The sequence below is a fragment of the Alligator sinensis genome, unplaced genomic scaffold, assembly GCF_000455745.1.
Source record: "Alligator sinensis unplaced genomic scaffold, ASM45574v1 scaffold899_1, whole genome shotgun sequence".
NCBI lineage: Eukaryota > Metazoa > Chordata > Crocodylia > Alligatoridae > Alligator > Alligator sinensis.
In genome coordinates this window covers 170,044-180,337 of record NW_005842614.1, presented here as the reverse complement: position 1 = coordinate 180,337, position 10,294 = coordinate 170,044, and the positions used below count along the sequence as shown (strand labels likewise).

Below are 10,294 nucleotides of genomic sequence, written 5' to 3'. Positions count from 1 at the left end.
AAGAGTGGAGGTGGATGAAGCAGACTGGGTTTTGCATGCACACTATATAGGCAAGCACATTTCTGCCATAGTTGATGCAAGCAAACGCCGGGTTTACCTGGCCTCACATTTCATTTTCTTGCTTTTGTCTAACTTGAAATCACTGTGCCTGGCTACATTTGGCTTCTGTGTAATTCTACTGAAAGCAACAGAGTGACATCCAGAAATAGTTCCCTTCTGCTCTCTTTAGTTCTGCTCCTTTGTCCCCAGCTCTGGTTGCACGGGTTAATCATGTTGAAACTGAACACCGTGTGCCTTAAAACTGCTGGCTTGTTGCTGTACTGTCTTAGTTTAAGAACTCATTACCTTGTATGGATCATCATTTATGTTCTCTAGAAGAGCTTGAGGGAGCTGCAGGTTCAGGCTGAAATGCATTGGCAAGAATTGAGAGTGTGCCCCTTTCCATGCCTCAGTGTGTCTAGACATAGCACCTCACCATTGTGATATGCCAAACCCCCCTAAAAGGAGGGAAACCCCTTCTTCTCTCCTTCCCTTGAGCACCTGTGTTCTGAATATAGCTAAAGGAAAAGGATGGCTTGAAACAGAAAGTATCATTATGTCCGTTTAAATTTCTGTGCATTTGGTCCCTCCACCTAAAAACGGATATACAAAAACTATAGAAGGTACAGAGAAGGGCATCAAGGATATAGAGAGACTTCCATATGAAGAGAAACTAAATAGGCTAAGACTTCTCAGCTTAGAAAAAGGATGCCAGAGAAGGACATGATAAAAGTTTATATAATATTAAATGGTGCAGGGAAAGTAAATGGGAATGTATTATTTACTGTCTGCTACAGTACTAGAAGTAGGGGACATAAAACTATTAACTCAGTGATGATGAGCCAGTGATGATGGCAATATTAGCACTATTAGATGTGAAAACACCTATACATGATTCACAGGATAAATCCAGAAATCTCAAGTAGGTGTCCATAGTGTCAAAGACATTCTGATCTGTTTTGGTTTTTCTAAGTTCTTTGTAACTAAAGAATTGTTCTATTACTTTTCAAGAAATGAACGAAAGCTAAGAAGACCTGGCATTTTCAAAGGGGTGCCTTGAGTCTAAAAAGGCTGAGAACCACTGTATTAGGTAGTAGGTTTTAAAGTAACAAAAGGAAGATCTTGATCATGCAGCATGTAATTAACTTGTAGAATTCTTTGCCACAAGATGCTGTGGAAGCTGACAGTTAAACACAATTCAAAACGGGAATGGACAAGAGAATGGAAGAAAGATCCGTCAGCAGGTATTGAACATTGCAGGTAGGGGGAGCAGCCTCTGAATCACAACTTCCTCAACCTCTGAATGCTGGAAGCTACAGTAGTAGAGGAGCAGATGGTGGAAAATTCTGAGCATGTCATGTTTACCCTTCCCCTCAGCATCTCCTCTCTGCCACTGTTTGAGCAGACCTACTTATTATGCCAGGACAGTGGACCTAGGGCCACCAGAAACTACAAGCTCCCCTCTCAATGGCTAGAGGGAGGCCACTAAGTGCACACAACTAATTCTATGGGACAGAAGCTGTTAACACAGGAAGAAGAGAGCAAGTACTGATATGGAACATCTTGCAGGAACCATGCTAATCTTCTCTGTATGTTTTTGGGGAGACAGGATACAGGGCTGGATGGACCTATAGTCTGACCTAGTAAATGGCAGCTTTCATGTTCTAAGAGCTCAGAATCCACCTGAAAAAAGGCTCTGCCTTTGTCAGTCTTCACAAACACCCATCCTCATCCATGAAACCATGGGGTACAGGAGTGCACACACCCCGCCTCCCCCCACCAGGCTTCAGCTCCCCTCTCCAAAATCTTACCATAAGTTGCTTTCACCTAGGCCTGGGTGCTACTTCTGCAGAACTGTGGGAGCCTCCAGCTTCTTCCCCTACATTCCCAGGTTTGAGAGTTTTCTCATCACCTCCTCAGGAGACACCCCATGGACACATCTTGTCCTTTCATGAATTTCCAGGGGACTGCCAAAATGAGCCCTCTCTTGGTGGGGGACAGAATGACTTGGCTGGCAGCATTTCATAGTCCCCAGGGTTTCATAGCAACCATATGCTAAGTGTTATTGTGCATCTCCCCTAGCATAGAGTTGCTAGGAAACCTTCAAGGTTTCCTTAGCTCCTCAGTGCAAAGGGTTAGTAACTTCCTCCTCCTCCCCTCACCCCCAAAGCACTACAGAGGGGAAGGATGAATGTGTCTGAGAAACATTTCTTTGGTAGGAAACCTTATAATATGTTGTGAGGTTTCCAGTGCTCAGGAGAGGTGGCTAACCTGTTTCAAGTGCTCTTAGCAGGAGATAGGAGCTTTTTGAAAGCTGTTTCATGTAGACTTCAGAGTTCCAAGAGAACCTACAAGAACTTATTCCCATACCCAACAAGTGAGCCACGCAGGGTGGGGCTTTATCTCACACATGTACTGAATCCTGCAGGTTTTGTGCTGCTCTGCTTCTTTCTTTTTATTTAAAATCCAGCACCAGTTTGCTGTGGTCAAAAGTTGTCCCCATCTCATGACTTTTTGGTAGCTTATGCAAAGAGAGAGTTGACTGGACTTAATCGAGGAAACAAGTGAGCTCATTGCAAACCAACAGTCCAGCTGGTGCTTGCTGGCAGCCTTAGTAGAGAGGCTGAGGATTTACCGTACTATAGTGAATGGGCACTCTCTAGATCGGAGATGTCTGTTCAGGTCAAAGTGGTGATACATTGGCAGAATTTTGTATGCAGCAAAGTATAGAGGAAAATGATCTGCTTTAAATAATTGGTGCTGAATTTACTTAGCTTCTGTATCTGTCTGGGGAATTTAAAAGAGAAGAGGGTGAAGATGCAGGAGGGTTAATTTCACTTGTTGAAAGTGTTCAAGTATTTGAAGGAAGATGATGCAGTTCCTGATGAAGTGTTTGCAGCTCATACCGTTTGGAAAGGAACATTTAGGCAGCTGCAAGAGGTCTCTGGTGATGACAAATCTTGGAAACCAGACCTCCTGTTTGATCGTCTGCTAGGGTGAAGCATCCAGACTGGTTGTGACAGGACAAATCACTTGCAGATGACATTATTTAGCCAGCAGACAGAGTGTTTGTTTGACTGCTTTCTGATGCTCCTTTGAAGTTCTGGATGGAAACCCGCACCGCATCATCCCATCTTACTGTGCTCCTGAGTGTGCTCTTTTGGAATGTGCTTCTGTCAATTCCTAGTAACGTTGGCTGTTAGGGTAGTGTTTGTAAGCAAGAAGTAGAAGAGCAGCTGTTACCTCCTGCCCTGGGACGAAGTTAATTGAGCCAAATACCTTGTCCAGGGAGGAAGGTAGGCTGTATTCCAGGAGATAAACAGTGGATAAGGGGCTTGTCCAAAGCCCAGTGAAGTCCGTAGGATGCTTTCCACAGACGGGTTTTGGATCAAGCCCTTTAACGACTAAGAGCTTCACGTACTCATATGAACTGAGTCTCCAGGGAAGGGTTCAGTCGCTATTGTGGGAGCTAGGTGCTCATCCGCTTCTACTATGCTAGATTAGGCTAAGGCCGCTGTGCTTCAGGTGGTTGGTATAACAGGCTTCTGGAGTTTTTTGACCTCTTGATAGCTCATTCAGAACCAGCCCATGTCAGTAGCCAGCATCTGAAGGCTGTTAATGAGGATTTGGGTTGTCAGGTTTAGCATAATTCCTGGTCGGTATCTATCCACATTGCTGCCATCCTCGCATGGGCACTGTCTTCAGAAAAGTCAGACTTAACTTCTTGCTGTCTCCTAGAAGTGGTTCCCTCAAGACAGAGCTGCTGTGGGAGAAGCTCCACTGTCAGTAGTGTGACTAGGGGTGGGCAGGTGGGGCACCAATTTAGGAAAGGTGCCAGAATCACCCCCACCCTTGCAGAGTCTGTGTCCTAGTAGCAAAAGTAGCCTTATGGTTTTGCTCTTGCACCTGGTTGTACAAACACTGTGCTGCTACTGTAAGAGCAACAGCCAGGGCAGGGCAGCAGACCATGCTGGTGGTGGTAGCAGCAGCAGCAACAGCAGTAGCAGCCAGGGATGGTTTTTGAGTCCTGGGTGTAGGTAAAACTCCTGCCCCTACCACTCTGGCACTCAGCAGCATCTTCTCACCACCCCCTACCCCAGTTTTCCCACAAGTTTGTCCAGGGTACAAACCCTGCTTGTTATGCCTCTGTCTGCCATGGTCATGGTTGTTGTCCCACCCCTGGGTATCTCATTCTTCTGGACTGTCAAGCCAGAATGAAACTCCAGGAGGTAGAGCTGTCACCTGCCAGATGCTCCAGAAGGTGAAGGTTACCCTGCCCCTGGCCTCAGTAGCTTGTCTTGAATGAGCAGTGTGTAAGGATGCTTCATACCTGGCTCTCTGGAACTGCCACCTGATCAGAGAGCAAGGTCTTCAGCTAGTCCCCCTCCAACCTGCATCCAGAGATCATCTCTACATCCTTGTGCTCCATGTCATGCTTTTCCTTGCTTGCCTGTCCACTCAACCAAGGAATGGGACATTCTTCAATTTGGCAAGGAAAAAATTTCCCAGAGGGACAGTCTTGATTCCAGCCTAGTCTCTTGGCTCATGTTGCATGGAGATGCTGGCCCACCTGGTGGCTTTATCTGTGGCTGTTGTTCTCTTTTTATTTTTCTCTAAAGCTTTCATGGTCTGTTTAACCTTCCTTGCTTTTCTCTTCTCCTACCCTCTGTCCATCTCTTCTGCCTTCCCCCTCTTTTTTTCTCTGTCTTTAACCCACCCCTTCCCTGGTCCCACCACCTCTCTGGCTTCTCCCATAACCCTCTGCAGGAAGGCTGGTCTCATTCTCTCTCAGCTTGGGGACCTCAGCAGCTGGTGCAATGGCCTCCTCCAGGAGCCCAAGATCAGCCTCCAGCGCACATCACTCAAATACCTTGCCTGCCGCTACAGCGAGATCAAGCTCTATGGACTCAACTGGTCAGAGCTGAGCCGGGACCTGAAGAAGACATGTGAAGAGCAAGCACTAAGCGTCCTTTACAATGACTATGGTGACAAAGACTACTGAGGGTTTGAGGAGCTACTTACAACCCTTAAAGGAAGAATGGAAAAAAGGCAGTTGTGGGGGATTTATAAAAGGACCTTCAGGGGGTCACTGCAATCTCTAAGGACCTAAACCAGGGAGAGAACCTACTGCTTCTCGGTAGCACTTACCTGGTATTAGACTCTTCTTCAACATGGCCAATAGCCTTTCTAGTTAGAGGTCTCATGAGACCCAGGGTTGTTTTTTTGTTTGGTTGGTTGGTTGGTTCTGCTCATTTTCCCCTTAGAGGTTCTTTGAACTGCAGGCATGAACTTGCACTCTGGAATGGAAAATACATTTTTAAAGGTTTGACCTCTTCTCTAAACCCCTCCAAAGTCCTCATACGGAGTGCATCTCAAATTACAAAAAGAGCAAAATAATCGAGGCCAGAAGCAGAGAGAAATCCTGTTTGGAACTCATAACCCAGCTACTAAATTAAAGTCAGGATTGGAACAATGGTGACAAGGCATCCAAGTCAGTTTAAATAGTTTCTGTTGAGGATCTTAGTCTGGGATTGGATCTGAGCAAAAGGTGTTGCTGCAGCCAAGACGGTTTTGCCTCTGTTGCAAAACATGAACTCTGGACTGCACTGCAAACCACCTTGCTTCACTACAGGGTGAGGAGTTTGCCAGTAGGCACATCTCATCATCTTCACTCTGTCCACTGGTGGTGGGATCCTGCAGACTCCTTCCACCTTGTAGTCAGCCCGAGCTGGTGAGTCCCAGTGGTCACTGCTGCAGCCCTGTTCATCTCAGTGAGCTTTTCTTCTTGAACCAAATTCTTGGGAAGTAAGTCTCTCCCATCCCCTCTTCCCTCCGCATAGTAAAAGTTACTAAATAATGACTGATGTTTGCAGGGAGCTCTAGCCAAGGTGTACATACCAGGGCAGCATTTACCAGGCTGGTTCCTGTGTCACTAAACCCCAAAACATGACACAGAACAGCTTTCCAGAGGAGCGGGACTCTGGAGGGTAGGGTGATGTGGGAGGAGCGAGGGAACAGTAGTTCTGCTTTTCATCAGGGGTTGCCTCTTAGTTTGCCTCCCCATACATTTTCACCTTACCAAAGTGAAGCTCCATCATAATGGATTGGAGTAGGGCTTATGCCCCTGAATATCCACTGAGATTAGTTTAGCCAGGCACCTTGCTACCTCCTGAAGAAATGTGCAGGCCACCCATTGGGAGATCCCTTCTAATAAACAGATTTTTGGCTTCTCCCATCATGGAGCTCAAGTGCGATTGCTCTCCCTCCTTCTAGCTCTCCTTGACTGGTCCCCTCAGTCCCTGCTACCCTGTGGGGGCATCTTGCTGCAGAAGAATTGAGGATTGAGACCATTACAGTAAGAAGTCCCCCCTGTATTAAGATCTGCTGTTGTCATTAACGTCTCCTTTTGAAACTCTTGTTAACACCACAGAGGCAAGGCAGCTCTGGGAGGCTGGGCTCAGTTTAGTTCCAGTTCATTGGCAGAATGTCTCATCATGATATGATGAGCAGCAAGAGCTGAACTTGACCTTCTGAGCCACCCTGAGTCTGTAGAGGTCTGGCCAATAAAGAAGACCATCTTTGGGCTTGTCAGCTGAGTACCTTTGAGCTGGCTGCTCTGGGAGACAAATGTGGGTCAGGTGATGGGATTTTTTTTTGGCACCTTTTCCAAACAGAATTTTCCTTTCACATTGCGGTGCTGGCTGGAGCTATCTTAGCTTATGTTTTATGTTTTTCTGTCACCCCTCCTTCTCCCACAACGTGCCAAGGACATGCATCTAACATTTTGCTGTGCATCTAGTTGAGCTAAATAGTTCTTGACTGAAGCCTCTCTCCTCAGCTAATTGTGCTACATCACAGTATTCCTTAGTATGTCCTTAGACCAACACAGCTAAAACCTACACCCCTACATCACAGTATTTGTATTCAACATGCACTGAGAAATTTCCTCTCTGAATATATCAGCTGTCCCTGTATCCTGTTCAGAATGGATAAATTCATAGCATAGGATAAATTCTACCTGATACTAGGGAAGATAGACTTAGGATCAGTTTGGACAAGCCTGGTGTTAGGAAGTAGCTGGCCTCAAGTGGCAAGTCAGCAAGAGCAGACCTGGAAGAGTGAGCAACAGATGTGTAGTGAATGTGACCAACAGGAAAGAGGAGCCTGAGTTGCAAGGGTTGGCTTCTTTGATTCTGGATAGATTGTAAGATGCTGCCCAGTGTTCATAGGAAAGCAAAAAGCCTTCCCATTGTGCATTTCTTCAGCTATACAGAGCTGGAGAGGAGGGTGCAGCTCTGGATAGTGGTTATACCCAAACTCAGTTGATTTTTATTATAAAATTGCCCCCCACTTGCGTAGTCAATAATATCATCAATGCCTGTCAGTTAACCCAGTGCAATTTTGCTTTATGGTTTGTCTGGCTGGCTCTGGGTGCCTGCCAGTGTGTTCTGCTCAAAGGATCTCAAGGTACGTTACAAAGCAATGCTGAACTGGACACCAGGAGTTCAATGAGCTTGGGCAGTCGCACATTCTCCCACTGACACCCCTGTGTATTTAAGCTGGTTCCAGTCCCTAGAAATCTGGGCTAAGGCACCTTAGTTTACCTCTACTTTTTCCCTCCCAACAACAACAAAACAAGAGAACTTTTAATTTTTTATCTGGGCAACTACACAGAGATGGCCAAAAGGGACTTCCGTTTAGTCCAGTTAAACCTGAATGCCTTTGGCCTAGAAATAAACTTTGTGCTCACTGAGCAATATTGCTTAGGTGTCTTTTTTTCTGAAACACAGATGTTTCCTTTTGCTAGCAGACACATCACTTTTATTGCTTACTAGGGGCAGGAACATAGATGGAGGTGGTGCAGACTGTGCCAGCCTAGACTGCTGAACTTTGCCAAGAAAACCCTGCAAAGTCCAGACACTCCGGGCATTCACATCTGTCTAGGTTATTTATTTGTACTACTCAAGTTTTATGATGGGACTTTGCAGCTATTTCCATATTGCTTCTGCTCTTGCATTTCAAAGCATTTGCATTGTAGGTTTTTTGACATCAAAAAGCCTCTCCAGCCAACCCAGTCTTAGTGTCAGGCCCCCTTTCTTACCCTAGAGACTAGAGAAGGAGATCAAATAAACTATGAAGTCCAGCTCTGTCCCAATGCAGGGTTATTTCTAGTACTCATCTCTAGTATATCCTCCAGTCCTTCATTCATCTCAATTTTTAAAGGGGCTGCAGTGTAGGGGTTTCTCTTGGGCCTCTGTGGTCAGCCTCAGTGGAGAATTGGTCCATGAGGGTCACAAGCTGGAAATACTGCCTGACAACAATACCGTATCCCTACCCTCAAATATGGGGGAGGGAGGGTCGTGCAAGTAGTTGATACAGCTTTAGTAAGTTATGTTAGCCTGGCACCTTGATGTTCTGTCTTCAGGGCACTTAATTTGTGTTACAGTAACACTGGGAGACTCCAGTTGAGTTCCTGTTCCCAAAATTGAGTCTTGTCCCAAAATAGGCAAAGGATCAGAGGTGAAGTGACTTGTCCAGGGTCACACAGGAGGACTGTTGCAGTGCTGAGATTAGAGCTCAGGTTGCCTGGCCCTGCAGCTCGCTGTCCTATCCACAAGACGAGGCTGCCTCCCTCTGATGCCAAACAGTTGGTATTCATGCAGTTATTTCTCTAGTATCATTGCCACATGAGACCTGTTCAGGTGAGGATCGCCTAGGGATGTGCTGGTAACAGCACCTTCTGCTACTACTGAAGAAGATAAGGCCTTGGATTCTAATGACAAAGGAATGAGGGACCCTATTTTTAAGCTCTTACTGGCCCCCTCAAGTATTGGGAACATAGCTCACTCCACCTGAGAGCCATTTTTTTTATATAGAGAGAGGTTCTGAATTAATCATTTTTTTTTTCTCTCCATCTTCCTTAATGTTACAGCTCAGTTGCTCTGTTGGGAACTTAACCCTGGTTGCACATTATTGTTACTAACCGTGAATTAATATTTCTTAAAGGTCGGAGTCTTTTTAAGGTAAAGCTGATTGACTGTGGTAGTGACCCAGAACCAAGCAGGAGCTTGTGTTATAATCTGGCTGTGTCACCATTACATGTGATCTGCTTGCCAAAAACAACTTTGGAATAAAGGGCCAGGTCCTCAGGAATTGACTTCTGTGGAGAACATTGTCTTCTGTTGACCAGTGATTTACAATGACTTGCACCATCTGCTGGCTCCAAAAAACTCAAGGCTCACTAACCACATCTGCTTCTGGGGGAACTTCTCTTCCATTGAGTTCTATGAAATGCTCTGCTAGGTGTGTGCAAAGTCACAAATGGCTCTTGCGAAGTATTAAGCCTTGAATCTTGGCATTTTCTAACCAAATGAATGTTTGAGAGAAAGTTTTTGTATGACTAAGTCCACAACTCCCCCAGCCCCTTTGTTTATTTCTGAATTAATGGGGAAATGATTCACTAAAGGCGAACCTCTCCTTTTTTTTTTCTTGGACATACCTGTACCACTGTAATAGCATTTACTACCTTTTACTTGTTGTGCAATTATTTAACAAGAAGATTGTTTGGTCCTTTCTTTTTTTAAATTACTACAATTCATGTTCCTTGATGTTCTCTTAAAACTCTAATGTGACGTTTTACTACTGTAGATGGAAAGTAGGGGGTATTAGGGTGGGGGGGAACATGTGGCAAAAAAAAAAAAAATTCAGGAATTACAGTATTATTTAAAAAGGTTTTAAAAATAATTGTAACACTATGTAAAAATCAAGATGAAGATTTAACTAACTATTAAATGGAGCTGTTAGTAATCTGTGGGTTTGGCAAATTGGAAATGTTTGTTTATAGTTTTGGTCCAGTTGATGTCACTTTTGGTAATGAATCAAATGTTCAGACTGGAACTTCCTTGCCTTTGAACTCAGCTCCCTCTTCACACAAGTTTACCATTAGCTTGTCTGCCCGCCAGTTTGGCCAAGGCCATAAGTACTCCATCCCCACAGTAAGACTAACAGCCCTCATCTAGGCGGAGTTGCTGTCACTGCAGCACACACATGAGTTTATCCACCCACATGCCTGACACTGATTGAAGTCTAGGTGAATTCCAAAGGCTGCAGGGACAGTAGTTTTGTGGTTAAATATTTGCTCACCAGCTTCTTTGCTACAGTATATTTTGTATATCTCTGTTGGCTTCACTGCTTCATACCTACTATAGATATGGCTTGGAGTGTGTGATGAGACTGTCTAATTAATACGTGTGTG

The 10,294-nt window shown here is 45.1% G+C and overlaps 1 protein-coding gene across 1 annotated transcript in view; it reads left to right on the top strand.

Moving 5' to 3' along the window:
• ASTN1 (astrotactin 1) overlaps nt 1-6,475 on the top strand; it is a gene marked incomplete at its 5' end in the record, with an annotated part of 224,136 nt that extends 217,661 nt beyond the window's left edge. The window contains one exon of the mRNA XM_025214997.1: nt 4,807-6,475. Coding sequence (XP_025070782.1) covers nt 4,807-5,041 — 235 coding nt within the window. The remainder of the gene's footprint in view (nt 1-4,806) is intronic.
• Between the last annotated feature and the right edge of the window lie 3,819 nt (nt 6,476-10,294).